Source organism: Bufo bufo, chromosome 5 (genome assembly GCF_905171765.1).
Source record: "Bufo bufo chromosome 5, aBufBuf1.1, whole genome shotgun sequence".
In the NCBI taxonomy this organism is placed as follows: Eukaryota; Metazoa; Chordata; class Amphibia; order Anura; family Bufonidae; genus Bufo; species Bufo bufo.
The window spans coordinates 67,035,896-67,059,366 of NC_053393.1; the positions used below are offsets into that span (position 1 = coordinate 67,035,896).

A 23,471-nucleotide genomic window follows, 5' to 3' on the forward strand; every position below is an offset into this window, starting at 1 on the left:
TTAATACAATTTCTTTTGAACATTTTGACTCACAGAGATAGGGTACAAAGAAATTTAACATTTTCCAAATCAGTTCCTTTAGAGATCCCATTTTAGCAGTCATCTCATTATCATGACAGGCGTGATTACAATGTCAGCTCTCCCATCCCCTCCTGACCATTGTGTCTATGGCCCATGGTGGCTGCTGTAAATCATATCTCTAAATGCCAAATCACAGGAAGTTTTGACATACTATTAGGCCTAATGACCAATGCAAAAATTGCACAATTTCTTTATATATATTTTTTAAATACAGTGACATGGAATGTATTTTCAAAAAAATCTAAAGTTCTAATATAATGAACTGTACATAAACACTTGGGGCACATTTTTTAAAACCGGCGTTTCTAAATTTTAGACCATTTTCTGCGCCCACACCAGGAGTAGAAAATGGTAAATGAGACAGGCCTGTCTCCTTCCCCGCCACTTCTTTAGACCTGGCGTGAGCAGGGAGAAGCCGCAGATTGCGGTGCAAAGGACCTTTGCACCGCAATCTGCGCCAGAAATAAGCCTAATTTAGGCACATTTCTGTTTATTAAATAACCCCTTTGATTTTAACAATTGGTCATTTTCTGATGACACATTCTCTTTCAGGCGCCTATAAGCCGTCAATAGTTGTCACCCGAAAGCTCTCCCAACTCCCCCATACATGCTCAGTTTGGCTGAGCAGTGAGCACGTATGTGTTTTCACACAAAAAAAAACACTTTATAAAACTGGTGTAAAGTAGAACTGGCCTAGCTGCAAATAGCAACTAATCAGATTTCGCCATTTTCGAGCTGTCAAAAATGAAAAAAGCCACTGTCAGTCCCAGGAGAACAAAAGAGTCAGGAAAAAATAAATCAGTTTGCCCGATCTTTCTGTAACCTAACATCATCTTTCAGGAGCTCCTGATACAAACTAGATGGGCAGCTGGTCCTACTGAAAATGGCTGGTTTGGTGGATAATGCACTCGTGATGGATCCAACAGTACATTCTTTCCTGCGTTTCTGCTCCTCCGACAGAATCGAAGAATTTGCCCTACAATTAGCCCTCCAGGCTCTCTTACTAGGTTCATTCCCCTCAATATAGGCAGCAATTACCTGCTAATCTTCTTTTTCTTTCTGGCTCTTGAGTAATCTGTACTTTATAATTATTCTTCCCTTCCTATGACGTAAGTAAGTCATCCATGCACTGACTTCCTGCAGAACCTGTGGTAGAATTGTGTTTATACAAACCAGACAATCAAAAGAGGCAAAGCTGCAGGGGGAGGGAGAGAGCGGTAGCCTGAACCAATGATGAGACAGGGGGTGTGTTTCAGACTGCCCCAGACTCCCTGTAGGTTCTGCAGCCAAACTGTAGTCACAGATCACAGCTCTGCCCTAATGGAGCTCAGCTAAGAAAAAAAATCTGCAAGATCTGAACATGTCTGTGTATGCAATGGGGACAGCGGAGAAAACCATTGCCAGACAGTTCTGGTGGCAGCTTATCTTCCCAGAGAACAAAAGGATCGGGTGAAAATATTCATCTCGCCTTATCCATCCTCTTTTGGGGGATAGTCGGAAGCTCTACCACACACATTAGTATATCGGCTGAACATGCGGAGAATAATGTGAATGGCCAGCATAATCTTTCAGATTCTAACAGGATAGTCACATTGAGGACATGGCCTATTTTGGGCCTTTGGGCGATTTTTTAAATTTTTTTTTACTATTTTTTTGTATGTCGTTCTATAACTCTAATTTACTTTTTACGTATGAGAGTTTGGTTTTTGTGGGGTGAGTTGTATTTTTCAAGCCCACCACTTTGGGACACCTATACCTACAATGTATTGATTAGTGCTATTTATTTTTAGATGCGATAGGTAAAAATCCACTATTATTTTGGGGGATTTCTTAAGCCATGCACCCTGCAATGTACTGTCCATTACAATTGTGGCTATGCCAAATATGTGTATCCTAGTAAATCCTCCAAGAAATGGCTAAAAATAAATTGGAGGAGGGTTCTTGAATGGAGTATTTAAAAAAAAAATGCAATCTGAATCTAATCAAGATTCTTTGGGGGATATAAAACGGCCTGTGTATGCAAGAAACCCCTCGAATATCACACAGTCAAGGTCGGACTGGCCCACCAGAGTACCAAAGGATCCTACAGTGGACCCAGGCTCTAATACCATAGTGGGCCCCAAAGGTCCAGGAGAAAAAAAAACGTTTGACTGCCTTTGTAGCCAATCTCTTGCCACTATGGTCTGTTTCTTTTGGGATTGTCTCACTTCCCCACCCATCCCTTGGTTGAACTTGATTTTCAACTGTATTAACTATATAACTATGTAAAAACCTGTTAGACTTTATTAATGATATAGGGGTTGAGCCTCAAGAATAATTTCTTTTGGTGGGCTTAAGGAACCCCAGATCGACACTGGACACAACGGGGGGGGGGGACTCCATGTGGCTATGAGGTGAAATGTCTCTTATTCAATTACTGAGATTGGAAGACACTTAGAAATGCCTGCTGGAGAATGATTCTGCCAAAGGGGACCTATCTGTGCAAGGCTCTGTTGATATCATATTTGATCCTTCGGGTGTCGAATTTCGATTTCCTAGTGTTTACCCCCAACGGAAAGTTCAGTGTTTGTAACTGTGTAGGCATACACTGGCATATGTTGCCTATAGGCTGGGGTGTCCTTACGTTTTGACTGTATATGTGATCACACTATCAGTTATAACAGCCAGGCATGTCCAGCATGTCCCTGTCCAGGTGGGCACTGACCTCTCATTCCAAGAGACAGCTAAGTCAGACGGCTGCCGACAGACAATACTAGAAAATAACTCCTGGAATGACTGTTTTACCAGAAATACATTCTTAGAATTTCTATCCGATTTCATTAATCCATTGTTTTCAGCTTTTGAATAAAGATTTCAGGGGAAAAAAATCCCCAAACCTTTAGATGACTCCATCCATCAGAAAAATAGAACATTCCAGGTACTTTCCTTCTACAATAACAACATCTCCAACAAAGTGAATGTTTCTGTAACAAAGGAGAAGAGCACGTTTGATGATTCACAGCATAGCATGGTGTCTAGACAAAGGTGCGACTGGGAACCGAGGGCACATGGTGCTGCTACAGACTTTAAGGGAATGTATAAACTTGTACACTACTTATTTAATTAGATATGTTTTACTTATTTGTATCTTCATTGCAGTTAAAAAATTTACTTTTCTCATATACTGAGTTCCAAAATCCCTGCATACAAACAGATTTAAAAGTTAACATGTTGACTACCTACAGGAGCCACTAGAGGGAGCTTAGGAGCTTACTATATTTATACAAGTCAATAATAACAGTCTACAGTAAGCTCCTCTGTTGCACCTTGTGGCAGGTGCAGGTAGCAAGCATGTTACATTTTAATCCTGTCTATGTAGAGGACCTGGTGCTCGAATATATGAAAAAAAGGCTTTTGCATATAGAGATGCCAGCCCTTTGCTCTCTCTTTCTCTCTCTCTCTCTCTCTCTCTCTCACTCTTGACTGACAGGGTCAGGTTACTTCATAGTCATTTCCTGTTCCTGTCAATCAAGGAGGAGCTAACAGAGGAAATAGGAGGAGCAAGGGCACACAGGGTGGCTTGGCCCCCCTTGGTGCAATTTAGTGCTCATTTGCATGTGGATTAAAGGTTATTTTTTTCCAGAATGAAGCAGCGGATCACTAAGTGAAAGGTATCAATACATTCAGCTGAGCGAGGCCTACAAGGCACTGTGCCGTGTTTGCCTAAATTTCCTAGTGACAGATCCCTTTAAGGACTGTACCTGTCTTTTCTTTGTCACATTCCAAGAGCGATAACTTTTTTACTATACTATTGCCTTAGCTGTATGGGGTTTGCCCCCATTTTGGAGTATGTGTAACTAATTGATTAACTTTTTCTAATCCTGTCGTTGCTTTTATGGGGTCCCATTCCTGGGTTAAAGCAGCCCACCGTGTGGTGCTCGAGAGATTTGCCAACTTTTGTGGGAGTTCAAGAGGTCTCTCCATACACAGTATACATCTGTATGCAGTAAGCTCCCCCTAGTGTTAGATGTAAGCAGCTAGTATTTCATTATTTAACATTCAGAGCTTTGTAACTGCACTGAACTGTTCTCAGAACTCCCAAAGAAGTGAATAGAGAGCGCGGCACATGAGCAACCACCTCTCTATACACTGCAGCCAGCAAACAATGGCTCGAATAAATATATACCTCCTTACAGCTTACCCAGCACAGCGCTGACCCTTGGATGGCATCTGTGCTTGGTATTGAAGCTCAGCCCAATTCACTTGAATGGGACTGAGCTGCGCCTAGACCACATGATCAATGAATGTGAGGCCACTTGGCCTAGGAAGAGGCCTAGGCCTAAGGACTTTTCATATAGCTGATCAGCAGGGGTGTCGGGAGTAGGACCCCCGTTGACTGAACCGCAAGCGGGTCCATGGCATTTCCAGTGGCCAGGTTTGGGGTGGCCCCAACACTACACTGGGTACCCTGGACACCGTCGAGGTGTCACCATGTCTGTCTTGCTGATCTCCGTAGGGGATGGTTAGGCGTCTTGCACCCCAATGAGAAATAAGTCCAGAGTCCGAGTCTGCAGTAAACCAATTCAGGTGCAAAACAATACAGGCAAGGCATAGGGCTGGCAGAAGAAGAGCTTGATGCTGAGGAAAGGCCTGAGCTAACTGTCCCTCTCTTTCTCTCTCAGAAGGCTGGTACCATGGCCAAAGGCTGGTGGTCCAGGGTCTGCAATAGAGTATCCACATCTCAGAGTCTTCTTCTGGTAGAGTCTCCTCTTCCAGGCGCTGTTCCCTAACTGCAGAACGCTGCTGTTTCTAGCTGATCTAGAACCTTCTAGTGGGAGGGGTGGAGTGGAGAAACTCAGCACAAACAGATACATTGTTACAACTCTCGTCTGTCATAGACATATCAGAGCTTCAATGATACTCAATGACAATAACACAGCAATTTTTCTAGACACAAACAGGTTTCCTGACATAACAACAGAGCTAAACTAGACATTCAAAAGGTCAACCTGTCTGGTTTTGGTGGTAAACAAGTCTAGCTTTTGCCCTCCTTCTGTAAACCCTATGGCAGCTGTGGAAAATTCCCAGCTTCTCATTTAAAAGTCTCTCAGTATTCATTAACCCTTTTCACAAAGCTCCACAAATACAGTGCAAATGAACAAGATATATATCACGGCAAACATATAAAATGTGGTTACACAGTATTGAACAGTCCAAGTTAACCATTTTAAGTGAAATAAAGTAAGAAGTTTATCACTTTGCATAGGAGAAACAGTGGCAAATGTCCAAACTTCACAGTACACCGGCTCCAGGGCACTACACATTCAAAGCGAAAAACCATGGCAGTTTCTGCCGTGGAATATGTGGCAGATTTTGCACCTAGTGTGCTCAGCTTTTTCTTAATTCTCTCCCCATGTTATAGGTGACAATGGTGAAAAAGGTGGTACAGGCGAGACTGGAAAACAAGGAAAGGAAGGTCCCAAGGGTTTAAGGGGTAAGTGGCTGTTTTAATCTATTGTATCAGATTTCATATACTTTTGTAACAACACTTATTAACAAAAAATGAATGCACCAAGATGGAGATGTTGGAATGAAGCTTTCTGTGTGTGAATATAATTATGATATAATAATTACAATAAGGAGAAGTTTATTGGGTAATACTGTACAATTGAAAGGAGGCTCTAGGACCCTGGTGGACCTCCTCTAGCTTAGATATAAGATGAGATATGGTTGGGCATGGCGGCATAAAGGTTCTGTATGGTATCCTATGGCACATTTTTCCACATATGTTACAGCTGGGTCTGTAGATCCTGCACACTTATAGGTGGTCAAAGCTGGTGTCCCAGCTGGTCCCATAATTACTCAATTGGTGATAAATCTGGTGACCAGGCAGGCCAAGCAAGTGATGCAATCTGGCACCAAGAGGTACACTACCCAAAAGTAGCCTCTGATAGCCTTTTTATATGGCAGCGGGGGAAGCACCTTTACGCCCTCTTGTGGCAATAACCAGTGTCTAAAAAGACCACACCTGTAATCATTCCCATACCATATGTGCCTGAGACATAACTGCATGCCCAGTTTTGCAGCAATCTGACATTTCTGGGAACAGTCGTTATTTCGATCAGTCGTCCCTATTCGGATTTATTGCTTGTCAGCAGCATATCCCTGTTTACACAGCAGAATTTACTGCCAATTAGTTTAGGTATCACATAAATTATGGATCACTAAACAACCAGAGTCTTGGCACACTTATTGGGATTGGGAATGAGCATCCATAGGGACGTTCGTTCCCGATAACCTAATCCTTGGCCCATGCAAAATGAACTTTAATGATACAGCAGCAGAGGACAAGTGTGCTGGCCTTGAGGGAGGCAGTGATCTGTCTACTGCTGTGATTATGTAATTCAGGGATGCTCAACCTGCGACCCTCCAGCTGTTGCAAAACTACAATTCCCAGCATGCCCGGACAACCTTCAGCTATCAGCCTACAGTAGAGCATGATGGGATTTGTAGTTTTACAACAGCTGGAGGGCCGCAGGTTGAGCATGTCTGATGTAATTATACTCTATAGTTATACCTCGTTGATTTAGACATGCTACAGGGCACAGGGGCAGTGTCCATTTCCAGTAGCTTATCAGATAATGGGAATGATGACAGCACCAGGAGAGGAGTGTGCTGGTCTTGAGTAAGGCAGTGACTTGTTCACTTTTGCAATTATGTACACTTTAAATAAACCTCTTCAATGTACACGTGTTTCGGGAGGATGGCCATCATCATGAAGAAAGAGGGACAGAAAACCCAGTAGCATATCAGATAAAGCGAATGATGACAGCAGGAAGGGAGGGGTATGCTGATTTTGTGGGAGGCAGTGACCAGTCAATTCCTGTGAATTCGCCAATGTTAGCATTGATTACATGTAGATTTTAGCAGGGGATATGCACTGTGTATAAAACAAATGATGTCAGCAGCAGGGGAGGACTGCGCTGATCTTGTAGGAGGCAGTAACCCGTGCCTGTCATTTTATGAGTGGCCTGTAGGTGACCTTTCTGGAAAATAATTTTAAAATATCTGTAGAAATGTTGTTGATGTTCTGAAATCAAACCTGTGAATGTTCCCTTCTGCCTGAATGAAGCAATTCACTGCAGCCTCATGTGAATGGTTGGAAGTTATCCAAAACTACGAACCAACCCACATTCTCAAAAACACTGAAGCAAAGTCAGGCTTTCGGCTCTTACTACAGATTTTATTACAAAGTTGTTGAGATTTTTGCTGCTACAGCTTAGAAAAGAGATTAGTATAGAACATTCCTCCTGCAAAGGTCAAGTGGGCAAAATCCTTCCAGACCACCAACACGCACATTGCCCATTCTTGAGGCAGAAATACTACAGATGTATCCTATTAATGGTAGTAGCATCCTTCTCAAGTCTATCTCCTTTTAAAGGGTTGTCCCATCAAGACAAACCCCGTCCCTATGCCTTGTTGGGGTCTACGGGTGTTATGGAAGGGCTCCCCTACCATACCCTGCCGTTAACAAGCATCATCTCCCACTCTACTGGACTTTGGCTCTTCATTTATTGCAGAATGTAGATTTTATGAAAAGTATAGCCAGCAGCAGGGGAAATGCATTCCCACAACAAAATCAACTGAGATTTGGACTCGTATTAAAGCCGTTGTCTGCAATTTGAAGCCGGTACTATTTCTGCTCGGTTCATGCCTTACAGAGTGTTTCATTCTTTATTTCTCTCTACCCACTAAACCTATCTCTGCCACCACTAGAGGGAGCTCACTACATAAAGATTTTTACATCTTTTATTCATTTATGTAAGGAGCTCCCTCTAGTGGTGGCTATGAGATGAAAGAATTTATCTTTATTTACTTTACTCACTTATATAATGCTACTATATTCCACAGCGCTTTACAGACATTATCATCACTTGCTGTCTCCAGTGAGGCTGACAATATGTCTATGGAGTGTGGGAGGAAACTGGAGTACCCGGAGAAAACCCACATAAACATGGGGTGAACATACATCATGGGGCCCCGGTGCTAACTACTGAGCCACCACCCCTTTCTTAATGCCGGGCTGTAGAGGGTGACTAAGCTTTATATTGACAATGCCCTGCAATGACTGCTTCAGGCTGTCCCTGGAATTACTGGTGTCTAGCCAACCTGGATGTAGGTCTTTCCTATGGTGGCACAGGTATCATGCAGGCTGCACATCCATATTTGCCAACAGTCTCAAATTTGCATTCTCTGTCCCTAATTTTCAGACACAATCCCAACAAACTCGGCCCGTCCCGGGCTGAAAATTGGGCAAGGTTCATGTAAGAAATGGGCATTCCCAGGTGGGTTTTGGGTGCTCTGAGAGGCAAGGCTTAAATGCCCTGAATTTACCAGATGTACACATCCCATACACAACTCGTCCATGCGCAAATCAAAACTCACCGCCCCTTCCCCCAAGTTCAGTCCGGGCTGAGTCTCCTGATGTGCACTGAAAATGAGTAACGGGGTCAGTGATGTCCTAAGCTCATTGAAACGCATGCAGAGCGAAGGCTAGCCTATCCAGCCTGATCCCACAGAAAGCACCGCTTGGTAAAAGAGTTACTACTGACTGTGATAGAAAAGTCAGGATACACAGGGCATCGCAGCTCGTTTTGTATGGAGCAGTCCAGTATCTGATCCGTGGGGGTCCGACAACCGGGACCCCCACTAATCAGCTGCTTGGGAAGGCTCCGGCCTTCTCTCAGCTCACCACGCACTGTGCTGTACATTGTATAGCGGCTGAGTTTGGTATCGCAGCTCAGGACCATTCACTTGAATGGGACTGAGCTGTGCCCAGACCACGTGACTGATGAATGTGACGTCACCGGCCTAGGAAAAGCTGGAGAAGGCCACGGTGCTACTGTGAGTGCCGGTGCCTTCTCAAACAACTGGTTGACGGGAGGGGTCCCAGGTGTCGGACCCCCACAAATCAGATACTGATGACCTATTCTGAGGATAGGTCGTCAGTATAAAAGTCGCGTAAAATCCCTTTAATCAACACATTCCTAATATTCTGATGTAATGGCTGTGTAGTCGGCTGGGACTCCGGTCAGATGAACGTTGGGACTCATCTTGTCTGCTTTACTTACAGGTAATAAAGGAATACCTGGTGATGGAGGTGATCACGGCCTTATAGGTAAAATTGGTCCAATTGGGAATAAAGGTAAGTTGGGGAATTTCCATGTGAATAAATAAGCTGCTGCGGTCTGACTAAATACCAGGACTGCTGCAGTCCTGGGTCCTGTCCGGCTGCTCTGCGCTCTATCATCTTTTCCTTCTTGTAGCCACAAAATATCTTTCAATCCTTATAATGGGTAACTGGCTCCACCTGCTGACTGCTTGTGGTATTTTCCCAAACTGTATTTAAAAAAAAGAAAAATAATCTATCTACCTACCTATCTATCTATCTATCTATCTATCTATCTCAGACCTCCCACGTTTCCCTCTTTTGGAGGGACAGTCCTTATTTTGGACCCAAGTCCCTCTGTCCCTTTTTTTCTCCTTAAACCCTTAGTGACCGCTGTAAAAAAAAAAAAGAAAGGAAAAAAAACGTATTTGTGGTCACTAAGGGGTTAAATGTCCCTCTTTTTGATCAGAGGTATAGATTTGCATTGTTAAATTTACAATATTGATTCAGAATGAGTCTGGTTCCTATCTGTCTATCAGACCCCACTTTTGGATATTTTTCAATTATTTGATGCAATTTGGATTTTAGAAATTTCTATATTCAGATAATTTTTGCGCTATTGTTTGTTTAGAAAATTATTAAAGTGTATAGATATGCAGGAAAAATGGTCTTTCACACAATGAACCATAAGGCCCCTTTCACACGGGCGAGTATTCCGCGCGGATGCGATGCGTGAGTTGAACGCATTGCACCCGCACTGAATCCTGACCCATTAATTTCTATGGGGCTGTGCACATGAGCGGTGATTTTCACGCATCACTTGTGCGTTGCATGAAAATCGCAGCATGCTCTATATCAGGGCTGGCCAACCTGTGGCTCTCCAGCTGTTGTAAAACTACAATTCCCACCATGCCTTGCTGTAGGCTGATAGCTGTAGGCTGTCTGGGCATGCTGGGAGTTGTAGTTTTGCGACAGCTGGAGAGCCGCAGGTTGGCCATCCCTGCTCTATATTGTGCGTTTTCCACGCAACGCAGGCCCCATAGAAGTGAATGGGGCTGCGTGAAAATCGCAAGCATCCGCAAGCAAGTGCGGATGCGGTGCGATTTTCACGCACGGTTGCTAGGAGACCATCGGGATGGAGACCCGATCATTATTATTTTCCTTTATAACATGGTTATAAGGGAAAATAATAGCATTCTGAATAAAGAATGCATAGTACAATAGGGCTGGAGGGGTTAAAAAAATAAAAAATAATTTAACTCGCCTTCATCCACTTGATCGTGCAGCCGGCATCGCTTCTGTCTTCTTCTTTGCTGTGTGCAGGAAAAGGACCTGTGGTGGCGTCACTCCGGTCATCACATGATCCATCACCATGGTAAAAGATCATGTGACGGACCATGTGATGACCGGAGTGACGTCACCACAGGTCCTTTTCCTGCACACCGCAAAGAAGAAGACAGAAGAGATGCCGGCTGCGCGATCAAGTGGATTAAGGTGAGTTAAATTATTTATTTATTTTTAACCCCTCCAGCGCTATTGTACTATGCATTCTGTATTCAGAATGCTATTATTTTCCCTTATAATCATGTTATAAGGGAAAATAATACAATCTACAGAACACCGATCCCAAACCCGAACTTCTGTGAAGAAGTTCGGGTTTGGGTACCAAACATGCCGATTTTTCTCACGCACGTGCAAAACGCATTACAATGTTTTGCACTCGCGCGGAAAAATCGTGCATGTTCCTGCAACGCACCCGCACATTTTCCCGCAACGCCCGTGTGAAAGAGGCCTAAGTGTCCCTTTTTGACTGTCTAAAAAGGTGGGAGGTATGATGTATCTATAAGCAAACAGTATACGTAGCAACACATTACTCCGGTGCAAACACTGGAAACAAGGATACCTTACATTACTGCTATACTTGCTATTGAAAATTAGAAGGTTTGTCCACATTAGTGATCACAATTGTGTCGAGCCCATGTAGGAGCATCAAGGAGGCTTCCAGATGGGACTCAATCACAGACTTGCCTCTCCTGGGTGTAAAGCTAGTTTCACATTAGCGCTAAGCATCCAGCAGGTTCTGGAAGCTTGAATGTCTCTGTCCGGCTCCATTAACAGCGGTTTTCTTCCGGTATATTCTCTGTATGTCTGCCGGAATGTGGCCAGATCTCCGCTGGTCTCCATTATAGTGAACTGGGCCAGACGGGGATGTTCAAGCTTCTGGCAATGGCGGAATGCAGAGAAATCCGGCAGGCTGTTCCCTGATGGATACATAGCACTAGTGTGAAACAAACCTTGTAGGATCCAGCCATATTATACTCTGATTACAAGCACCAGGCAGACGGACGGGAGTGTACGATCCAAATAGGGGCAGCCACTGCACCAAATGTACAATGCAAAAAAAGTTAGACCAGACCCTCCAAACCATATGAAATACAGTACAGGTGCATGCTACCACGGCTGCAATACAAAAGCAAACAAACACTATGGGGGTCATTTACAAACAGATATACGCCACTTTTGGTGTATATCTGTCTCAGATTGCGGCGCCAAGGTTATTGGCGCTGCAATCTGCAACTTCTTCCCCTTTTCCGCTGCTAACACAGGTCTAAAAAAGGGGGGGGCATGGCATGGCCGGGGAAAAGGGTAGGCCGTCAGGCCCGTCTCATTTATCATTTTCTACGCCTGTTTTAGACAATAGTAAAGTCCACCTAAGTTATGTAGAGGCCGGCGCCTCCACATAACTTAGGCGGATGAACCGCCAACGCTTAAGGGTCGAAGACCGGCAACTAAATGGCTGGTCTTCATAAATGTCTCCCTATGTGCAGCAGCACACTGCTCCATGAGCAAAAACACTGGAAACATGGGTAAACCTGAATTGTTTGGAGGTGCTGCGGTAGTGGATGGAGCAGCGGCATAGGACATCATTGCAGACAGGTTTTTTACAGGCTAGGAGCATTGGAGTTACTGGCTCCTAGGCCAGACAACCCACTTAACCACTTACTGACCTGCACCATACATGTACGGTGAATGTTGGGTCTTCAAAGAAAAAAAAAAAGAAAAATGGGCAATTCGCTGTCGCTTCACCGCCCCCAAAAAATTGCATAAAAAATTATGAAAAAGTTGCACACGCTCCATCAATAAAAATTGCCTAGCAAAATATGAGCCCTCATATATCTCCATAGAAAAGTTATGGGGGTCAGAATATGGCGATATATTTTTTCCAAAGCTTTTTTTTATTATTATTATTATTATTATTATTATTATTATTATTATTATTATTACACAAGCAAAACTATATAAATGTGGCATCACTGCTAACCTGGAGAACAAATTGCACAGAAAAGGCATAAAAACAAAACTCATAAAACTATGGCAGAATTCCAGTTTTTTTTCCCATTTGGAATTTTTTTTCCAGCTTCCCACTATCCTATGCAATATTAAATGGTGGCATTAGAAAGTACAACTTGTCCTACAAAAAAACAAGCTCACTTACGGAAACATAAAAATTTAATTTGTATATGTTAAATGTGATGTGAACCTAACCTAACTCTTGCGTAGTTCTTCCATTGTACGTGGTCTCTGGGTATGATGTTAGATGCTGTCTCTTGTGTTCTCCATCTTGATGATGGTACAGAAGGTTGCTGAGGGCTGTTCCTAAAAGCTGCAACACGCTCTAGGTCATATCACAGCACAATCCTGTTTTAGGAGGAAATCTTACTGCCAACATAACCAGAATAAAATCAGGAGTTATTAGCTACTTAGAGAGGTATTCTAACCACAGGGGATGTCTCAAATGTCTGAGAGCTGGTGGTCTTATCTCTAGAATGGGAATCCCCCAATCTCCATTCTGCCTAGTAGCCACGCCCTTCTATATTAGCCACACCCCTGAAAGGCCACTTCCATATTTGCCTTGACCTACTATGAGCCTGTGTAGGGTTCTCTTAGGTCAGTGGTGGCGAACCCATGGCACGGGTGCCAGAGGCGGCACTCAGAGCCCTCTCTGTGGGTGCCCAAACCCTGGAAAATGTCTGTGTTGTACCAATATGCCTTAGACTTTTCCTTCCATTCATCAGCGCAGGGTTCGCTATGAACGGCACAGGCAGCGCACTGAATGTAGGCAGGCTATTATAGCTAAATGATAAAGTATGTGGAAGATCTACTATACTGGACTGTAGTATTCAGGTTACATTGCCGTGTTGGCACGTTGCGATAAATAAGTTGGCTTTGGGCAGCAGTTTGGGCACTCTGCCTCTAAACGGTTCGCCACCACTGTCCTAGGTCAGTGGTCGGCAAAGTGCGGCTCGCGAGCCACAAGCGGCTCTTTAGACCCTTCAATGCGGCTCTTTGGTGCGGACTGGCGGGTGGGCGGCCGCGCAGCCATATCGCACCGCTCAAGCTGCTTGCAAAATGTCCGTCATGCGCCTCCTGCCCCGTCTGTCTGCTCCTTCCACTGCTATGAATGAAGCAGGCAGGCGGGACAGGAGGCGCATGACGGAGGGAGAGATGTCACGCTGCGCACAGCAGCAGAAGGGCGGGCAGCGGCGCTCTAGTTCGGCTGCCCACTGCCGGCCATGTGAGGAGGGGTGGAGTGGTGAAGAGGCCGCCGCTCAGGAGACTTGGAGCGAAATGTCCTGCAGCAGAAAGGTAGGAGCTGCCCCCGGTGTGTGCACAGCGCCGGGCACTGCACCGGCCCCGCCGCAAGTGTCCCTGCCGCCTCCCTTCCCCCCACTAATACATTACTTTACTTACTAGAAGGCACTTATGGGGGATATCTGTGGATGACGCACTTATGGGGGATATCTGTGGAGGGCACTTATGGGGGATATTTTTGGATGACACATATATAGCATCTTATGCTATATATGTGTCATCCACAGATATCCCCCATAAGTGCGTCATCCACAGATATCCCCCATAAGTGCGTCATCCACAGATATCCCCCATAAGTGCGTCATCCACAGATATCCCCCATAAGTGCGTCATCCACAGATATCCCCCATAAGTGCATCATCCACAGATATCCCCCATAAGTGCGTCATCCACAGATATCCCCCATAAGTGCGTCATCCACAGATATTCCCCATAAGTGCGTCATCCACATCTGCAGACAAGTTTAATAAAAGTAAAAAATAATAAAGATAAAATTAAATAATAATCAAGATCCAAATAAAAGAAAGTACATATAAAAGTATATAAAAACACACTCTGGGCTCATGCCCACGAATGTAAGGGCGCCGTGCCTGTGCTGCGGTCCGCAAATAGCGGTCCGCAATGCACGGACACAGCCCATGGGGCAGCTGCATGAGGATCGTGGACCCATTCACTTGAATGGGGTTCGCGATCCGCATCTGACTGCCCGCACCGCAAAAAAGTAGCGCATGCTGAAGTGAATGGGTCCATGATGCGGGCTGCACACGGCCGTGTGCAGCCCGCATCATGGACCCATTCACTTCAATGGGTCCAGGATCCGGGATATGAGTGCTACAGAGTGCTTCCGTGGTGCTTCTGGCTGTGCCTCTGCACCGCAAAAAAGTTGTGCATGCGCTGCTTTTTTGCGGTGCGGAGGCACAGCCAGAAGCACCACGGAAGCACTCTGTAGCAGTCATATCCCGGATCCTGGACCCATTGAAGTGAATGGGTCCTTGATGCGGGCTGCACACGGCCAGTGCCCATGTATTGCGGACCCGCCGTATGCGGCCTGCAATATGGCAACAGCGGGCACACGGTCGTGTGCATGAGCCCTAATAGTCCTCACTGGTACTGTTGACGCAATATTTTAGGTTTTAAAAATGTGTCTCTCAAAAGAAATTTCAATCGTGGTTTTGGCGATATTTGGCTCAGTTAACAAAAAAGTTTGCCCACCACTGTCCTAGGACGGTTGTCATCTCTGAAATGTTACTGCTACAATTGCAGTTTTACAAATACACCACTAGATGGCAGAGCAGGACAAACTATTCAGTGGCTTCTCTTCAGATATTAGTTGTTGTTCCCCCTCCCCCTAACAAAAATAATATCAGGATATACCAATGTTTCCTACAAATACAGACCACTGTATATGTGCAAGATTAGATTGTGAGCCTCTGGGACCAGGAATTACTGGGAATGTAATGAAGGTACAGTGCAACAGAATATGCACTGATACAAGGAATCTGTACAGTAACCAGTCCAAGCACATAGCAGGACGGATGGGGGGCATAGGTCTTTGGACAGGTACCTGGGGGGGTGGGTTATGGGTAATGGGGATACTTGCTAGTTCACTTTACATATTGGAAGAATGAGACTCCAGTAATATACACGGCACATGGTAGGTGGGGGACCTGTGACAGATTTGGCATTGTCCCAGGAGCGTCATGCTACTACTCAGTCCTACTATTTGGTTGTCGTTGCCCCCATTATAAGCCTTTGCACTTACAACAATGCAAGAAAAAACACATCCACATACTTTTTGTCGGCATCTCATGGTCTAGTGAGCAGTCAAAGCAAAAACGTGTCGGGCGTATTTATAACCAGCAAACTAAGCGCTCGTCTCCCCCCCACAACATGCTCTGTATTGTAGTCTGCAAATCACGGGTCCACAAAATAAGGATGTGCCCCGTGTGCCGTCCACGTTTTATTTGCAGACTCATTGTTTTCAGTGGGGCCGTGGTCTGCATTGTGCAGATACGGTTTCTCTTTTTGCAGAACGGACATACGGATGCGGAAACCGCACAGATGATCCGTGTGCTTTCCGCATCCACATGTCTATTCAACAAAGGGATAGACCATGTCCTATACTTGTCACGTGGACCGTGAGCCCACTGAAGTCAACAAACGCGGATGTAACGAGGACAAATTCCGTATTTTTCATATCCGCAATTTGCAGACTGCAAAACGGATACGGTCATGTGCATGGGCCTAAGTCTAACTAATGTAGGATATAAAAGGGTCGTGCCATGAATTCAACTAACCCCCTGTCCACAGAAGAGGGGCTAAGCATCTGATCGCAAGAATGGGGGTCCCGTATCACCGTATGGATGGAGCAGCAGATCAAACGTGTGCGCTGCCCCTCCATTCATTCTCTAAGGCGGGCTTCACATCTGCACTTTTAATTCCGGCAGTCTGATCCGGCCGAGGAACAGACTGCCGGAGTTCAGGGTATCCGGCATAGCATAGCTGGATACCGCCGCGTACCGCCGGCCGGATCCCCATTCACTGTAATGGTATCCAGCCACTTTCTGGAAGCTAGTTCTGTGAAAGAGCTGCATGTTAATATTAGTGGGCTGTCGGCCTAATAAAAGTGCAGTCGCCACTAGGAAGAGCTCACTGCCAGCCGCCGTAAAGATGTGCTAAAGCCTCATTCAAAATACAGTGTTCCACGTACGTCTGCTGTACAGTACGTGTTCTCCACAGACAGCACACGTCCCCATTCATTTTAATGTGTGTATTCACACATCAGTTTTTTAGCACAGAAGCATGCTCTATTTTGTCCGCGTTCACGGATCCATCACGCCCATTATAGTCTATGGGTCCGTGAAAACCACAGATTCAACACGGATGGCATCCATGTTTCACGGATCATTGAAAATAATTTTTCAGCTGCCATGTCCATGAAACACGGATAACACACAGACAGCAAAAAATGGACACTCGGACCCAACACGTTTTCACGGATTTGAGCACGGACACGGATGTGTAAAAGAGGCTTAAGAAATTCACCAGTGCAGGATTTTGGTTCTAAAGTGACATGAAGTTAAAAAGTCTGCACCGCACAGACTATCTCAGGATCAGCCACGGACGCCTACATGTGCGCTTTATAACAACTATATACAGTGTCGGACTGGGGTACCTAGGGCCCACCATACGGATACATTCAAATATAATAAATAATTTAACAAGTTTGTTCTATGAACATAGGCTGGTTGAGGTGCTGTACATTGAATACATGTATGTAGTGCAGTAAATCTAATGTGTTATGTGCCACTTGTGTAGGGTGTGGGAAACTAGGGGCCCACCTTGCTCAGGGGCCCACCTTGCTCAGGGGCCCACCGGGGATTCACCTGTACCCCTGTGGGCCAGTCCGAGCCTGACTATACATATATATGTTTATTAATGCATTGGACATGTATTGCAGGTGACAAGGGATACAAAGGTTTACCTGGACTAGCAGGAGGGAAGGGGAAACCAGGTACAGTACCCATGTCATATATACAGATGCAGCAGAGTTTAGTGCACGTCGCTGTCCTGGCTCTGAGCTACACTGACAGTATTCTACACTTGGTTCATATCGGTTCCCTGTGAAGTGCTGGATCATGGGGACGAGAATATAGAATATAATAAACACCTATAAATAACATTTCAATGTCCTTTTAGGAACTCTGTGCGAGAAATGATGTAAAAAATATACATTTCTAAGGTGCTTGAAATTCTTTGAACCCTCCAGAATTTTCTTTATTTCTTCATAAATCGGAGCTAAAACTACATCAATCCTTAAAGGGATTATCCCAGAATAATGACTTTTTTTATGTAATGCTCCGTAAACAGAGGATTCATACTTGCCCGGTCCTCCTGCATGACCATGGTCTGGTCCCTGGACTGTTTACATCGCTGAATGGGTATGGTCACCTGGTCTTCTGCAACCAATGACCCTTGTGGCCCTGTTACCACTGAAACCAGTTATTGGCTGCAGCAGAGCTTGTGTGACCATGTCAATGCAGAGATATAAACAGTCCGGGAACCAGAACATGGATGTGCAGGAGCCAGCACGGAGGACCGGGAGCAGGTAAGTATGAATTCTCTGTTTACGGAGGCAGGCTGCTGAGAACCCCTTTAAAGTAGAAAAAGATAACCAAATCAAACACAAGTTATATTATAATATATATATATACATAAAGTGACAAGAAAGGAACACACTTACTGTACCTGTAGTCCACCCGGATCACCGAATAGTATAGATATCACGTTGTCAATGATCCTCGGTGTAGAGTCGGTGTGACCTTACAATAAAACACAGGGTTGTCCATAAAACGTAGGGTTTGTTTTTCACATCATAAAATTTAAAGGCCGCCTATAACTTTTATGATGTGAAAAAACGAACCCTTTACTTTCAAGGGAACTGCGGTGTCTTTGCCTTCTTCTCTCCTATGTATCATACAGTGTCCCACATGGTCTGTGGACGTCATAACTATACAAACACGACTATCAGAAACAACCCACAAAGAAGATCCTTCCAGAATGTGATGGCCTCCAAAGTCTTCTTCAAAAAGATCTGAGGTTCCCCATTATATTATGGGCCCGTCGGAGGATTCTCCGGTGCCCTGATGATATCATCATATTCCTCCAAACAATCAAATCAAAATGAGAAACGCAATTTGGTACTTTCTTTTTTGGGGTGTCAATTTGTGATATGGTTGTTGTCCAGCTGAAACCCAGCATTTATGCCGGAAATGGTTCGGATCACCTCCAGACCTCACTGCAGTCAGAGGGGATCCGGCAGTGAAGTAGATGGAGATGAACGAGGCCCAACCTGTCCTCGCACAGCTCCACAGCCCTGCTTTCAAGCATTCCACCTGTGTAGCTGTCACATGGCCAGGACAGGGGAAGGTTGCTATTGAGTCAAAGCAAGCAGAGATATGGAAAACTGTGAGGAATTGATGCAGAAAATATAATGATGAATATGCTTCATATATTGAATCTCTTAGGCACCTTCTGTGACTGCGGAAGATATCGCAGAGCTGTTGGCCACCTGGATGTAAAAGTCACTCAGCTCAAGTCCTCCTTACAATTTGTGAAAAATGGTGAGTGTATAGAAAAGGATGCAATTGTGGGGTTTATTTTGTGCATTTAAAGCACTGAGGCTAAAGCTGCACAGGCCCTGCTTAGGATATCCTGGATTTTGGGGCTACACTGCAGGACATAATAGGTACTGAACCCAGTAGCAATGGATGTAATGTGTAAAAAAAAAACGCTTTATTAGCCAGTCCCTACAAAGAGTGTCTCCCTCTCTGAAGGACATGTTGTGACCATATATTCCATGTGAAAGAATGCCAGAGGATGGTTGTGGTTGTTGAGGCAATGGGAGTGGTTGTAGTCTTCACGGTGGCAGATCCTACTACAACACTCTCTCAGGCCAGTGCATGGAGGGACGCAACCCTTCTTACCCTGGAGTGGTGGGGTCTCCTGTCTGGTGGTGGCTGGATCTCCTTAAAGGGAACCTGTCACCTCCTAAATGCATGTAAACCCGCCAGCAGTACCTCAGGGTAGCCCGCAGTGTGATACTAATCATAGTTTTCATCCTGCAGTCCGATGCTGCCTAAGGTCAGAAAACGATCTCTTATCCTCCGTCCGCGCTAATTTGCATATCAGCTTGAAGTCAAGGGGGCAGCGGCCTCCTTGCTTCAAGTCAAGGTAACCACGCCCCCTCTTGCCTTTGAGTGACATCCCTGACATGGGATCGCGCAGTAAAACAGAGGGCACCGCACATGCGCGAGACTTGGGAAAGCAAAGCCGAATTGCGGGATGTCACTCAAAGGCAAGAGGGGGCGTGGTTACCTTGACTTGAAGCAAGGAGGCCGCTGCCCCCTTGACTTCAAGCTGATATGCAAATTAGCGCGGACGGAGGATAAGAGATCGTTTTCTGACCTTAGGCAGCATCGGACTGCAGGATGAAAACTATGATTAGTATCACACTGCGGGCTACCCTGAGGTACTGCTGGCGGGTTTACATGCATTTAGGAGGTGACAGGTTCCCTTTAAGGAGATCCAGCTGTCTGATCCGGCGCAAACACCGGTTGTCAGTCAGTTAAAAAACCATTGCATGCAACTGTTTTTGTCTGGCCAAAGCCCAGCACTTATGCTGGAAATTAGCTGAATCCCCAACGGACCGCATTGCAGTCAATGGGGATCCAGCGGTGAAATATAGGATCTGCAAAGCCGGATCCTGTGAAATCCAGCAGGAGGCTGCTCTGTGCCAGAACAGCCTGCCGGATCTCCTAACGGAGATGTGAACCAAGCCTTAGAATGAATAATTGAATATATTTCATTATTGGGACGCATGCGTGTACAAGTTTCTGGAACAATTTCCAGGAGGATAATAGTTTTAGGTTTTTCCCCATAGGTGCTGAGATTAATAAAAGGTAAAACAGCCAGGATTAGAGCCTTCTCCAATCCTGGCTGTTGTCCTGGTAGTGTGGCTTTCAGTCATATGCGTGATTCTATGCTAAAAGGGTTAAAGTGATTTTCCACCCAAAACATACAACTGGTCATATATCTGTAAATCAGAAGTTAAAGCAGTCGCCGATGTTTGGCTTCATTTAGTTACAGAGATATTGGCTTTTTTTCTGTTTTGTTCTGGCTGCCATTTTAGCAAAACTTCAAAAAGCAATATCTCTGTAAGCAAAAGTGATCTAATTACAAAATGAACTATCATTCTACACATAGAGTGCCTTAAAGTATTCAAACCCCTTGAACTTTTCCAAATTTTTTCACTTTACACTAACAAACTTAAATGCATTTTATTGGAATTTTACGTGATAGACCAACACAAATTAGCAAGTATGTGTGAAGTGAAAAGAAAATGATGCACGGTTCTAAAATTTATATATACTGTATAAAGATCTGAAAAGTGTGTGGTGCATTTGTATTCAGTCCCTGTACTCTGAAACCACTAAATAAAATCCAGTGTGAGCAATTGCCTTCAGAAGTCGCCTAATTAGTAAATAGAGTCCACCTGTGCAGCGAGCCGGACCGCAGGGGAAACACGTGAGGCTCACGGTGGGCCGATGGGGGTAGTAGTTCATGTACTCACGGTTAGCAGAGCTTCCCTGGGCCAGCTGTGCAGTGGATGGGAAGACAGCACTAAATCCTCTGGGGCACCCTCTATTGCAGGGAACACCATCCAGATGGAAGTTGAGGTGCCCTTGATGGTATAGGTGTTTAAGGCGCTTTGGTGGCTGGGCCCTTGTATTCGTGACGCCAGCACCGTAAGGTGCAAATGTTGAGTGTAGCAGTAGAAATGATGAGGAGGCAGTTGTAATCAAACAGTTGAACATTTACTGAATCAATTGTCTTCAGGTAGTCAGTACAGATACAGATCATTTGTATGGCATAAGTGATGACTCAGAAATAGGTTCAGTAGTAATCCTTTTATTAGGCTTAGGCAATTTTCAGTTGAGGAGTTCTCTTTAAGGCTGACACTTTACAGGCAAGACTTCTGTAATTATTCTAAGTCCAAACTATAGCACACTGGCACTAAATCTGCTGTTTTCTACTTATCTAGCTATTCAAAAAGGGAGTTCTTCCTTGTGGCAGGCATCAGTCTTCTGCTACATTATTTGCAGGATGCTATCCTGAAGGATTCAGGTTTTTAGGTTTCCACTATATCCCGGAAGGCTTCTAGTGAATAAGGACAATTCTGCGCATCAGTTATCCATTAGTGTCCCGACACCCCTAGATTTGCTCTCAGGCACTTGTGCTTGTGAAGTCCATAGGCTGGATTCAGCTCTAACCCTCACTAGGCTTGCTTCATATTTAGACATAGACTTACTGTCTTGTGCTTTGCTGCTGTAGATAAATGTTCGCTGTACTCCCTTAGCCTGGCCAGAACCAAGGGATAGAAATAGCAGACTACATGGTGGACGATGCCTGTTTCTCTCCTCCATACACTTGTTTTCCTCCAACAACACTTCAATACACTTTACTCTACATTCTGCTCTCTCTGCTCTAAGCTACACACACCCAAGCTATATAAATGAGTGGCACCACCACCACCTAGGGGTGAATGGGTGCAATGACAATGCCAGCCTGATAAATAGGAAATACCATACATTGCAAATACATTAGATAAATAGGCAGATGTTTAAAGTTTCCCTTTTACACACATATGTGGCATCTGTATAATTTATTCTCAGCATAACTACAGCTATTCTGTGAAGTGGTTTGCCAGAGAACATTAGTGATCAAACAGCATCATGAAAACCAAGAAACACACCAGACAGGTCAGGGATAAAATTGTGGAGAAGTTTAAAGCAGGGTTAGGTTATAAAAAAATATCCCAAGCTCTGAACATCTGACGGACCACTGTTTAATCCATCATACGAAAATGGAAGGAGCATAGCACAACTGCAAACCTACCAAGACATGGCCGTCCATCTAAACTGAACACTCAGGCAAGGAGAGCACTAATTAGAGATGCAGTTAAGAGGTCCATGGTCACTCTGGAGGAGCTGCAGAGATCCACAGCTCAGGTGGGAGAATCTGTCCACAGGACAACTATTAGTCGTGTACTCCACTAATCTGGCCTTTATGGAAAAAGCCATTTTTGAAAGCAAGCCATAAGAAGTCTCGTTTGCATCTAAGGGACACAGCAAACGTGTGGAAGAAGGTGGTCTGATCAGATGAGACTAATGTGGAACTTTTTGGTCTAAATGTAAAACGCTATGTGTGGCGGAAAACTGACACTGCACATTACCCTAAACACACCATCACCACCATGAAACATTGTGGTGGCAGCATCATGCTGTGGGGATGCTTTTCTTCAGCAGGGACAGGGAAGCTGGTCAGAGTTGAAGGGAAGATGAATGGAGCTAAATACAGGGCAATCCCGGAGGAAAAGCTGGTAGAGGCTGCAAAAGACGAGACTCGTTCACCTTCCAGCAGGACAACAACCCTAAACATACAGCCAAAGCTACAATAGAATGGTTTAGATAAAACAGGGGCAGACTGGGAACTTAAAGTGGCCCTGAAAAAAAAATACGTAAAAGTGGCCCCAATGTTGTAGGTGGGTCCAAATTGACACAAGGAGGGGCAACACAGGTAGATGGTGCCAATACATGCTGGCATGGTCAGCAATACCACAGTGCAACGCAAAATCTACCTAGAATCTTGTCCCTCTGTGGTAGTCATTAATAGCTGTGCCACATTCTGTTCTTCCCCTCCCTAATTGTCTCTAATAAAGATATGGAGCCCGGGACTTTGGAGGTGAGATCCAGCCACAGCACCAAGCCAACCCTACCTTGCTGCCTTGACTTCCTCTAATAATAACTCCTATAGTGCCCCCGGTAGTATATACCAGCCAGCAGCAGTGAGGAGGGCCTTTGTGGCCCTATGGGCATCGACCCTCCGGGAACATTTTCTGTAATGTCTATGGCCAGTCCGTCCCTGAGATCAAAGCATATTCATGTGTTAGAATGGCCCAGTCAAAGTCCAGACCTAAATCCCATTGAGAATCTGTGGCAAGAAAATTGCTGTTCACAGACGCTTTCAA

At 44.8% G+C, this 23,471-nt stretch overlaps 1 protein-coding gene across 1 annotated transcript in view; it reads left to right on the forward strand.

Moving 5' to 3' along the window:
• COLEC10 (collectin subfamily member 10) overlaps positions 1-23,471 on the forward strand; it is an 84,495-nt gene that overhangs the window by 38,911 nt on the left and 22,113 nt on the right. The window contains exons 3-6 of the mRNA XM_040433051.1: positions 5,483-5,554; positions 9,194-9,265; positions 17,343-17,396; positions 18,910-19,005. Of these exons, the coding sequence (XP_040288985.1) occupies positions 5,483-5,554; positions 9,194-9,265; positions 17,343-17,396; positions 18,910-19,005 (294 nt within the window). The remainder of the gene's footprint in view (positions 1-5,482; positions 5,555-9,193; positions 9,266-17,342; positions 17,397-18,909; positions 19,006-23,471) is intronic.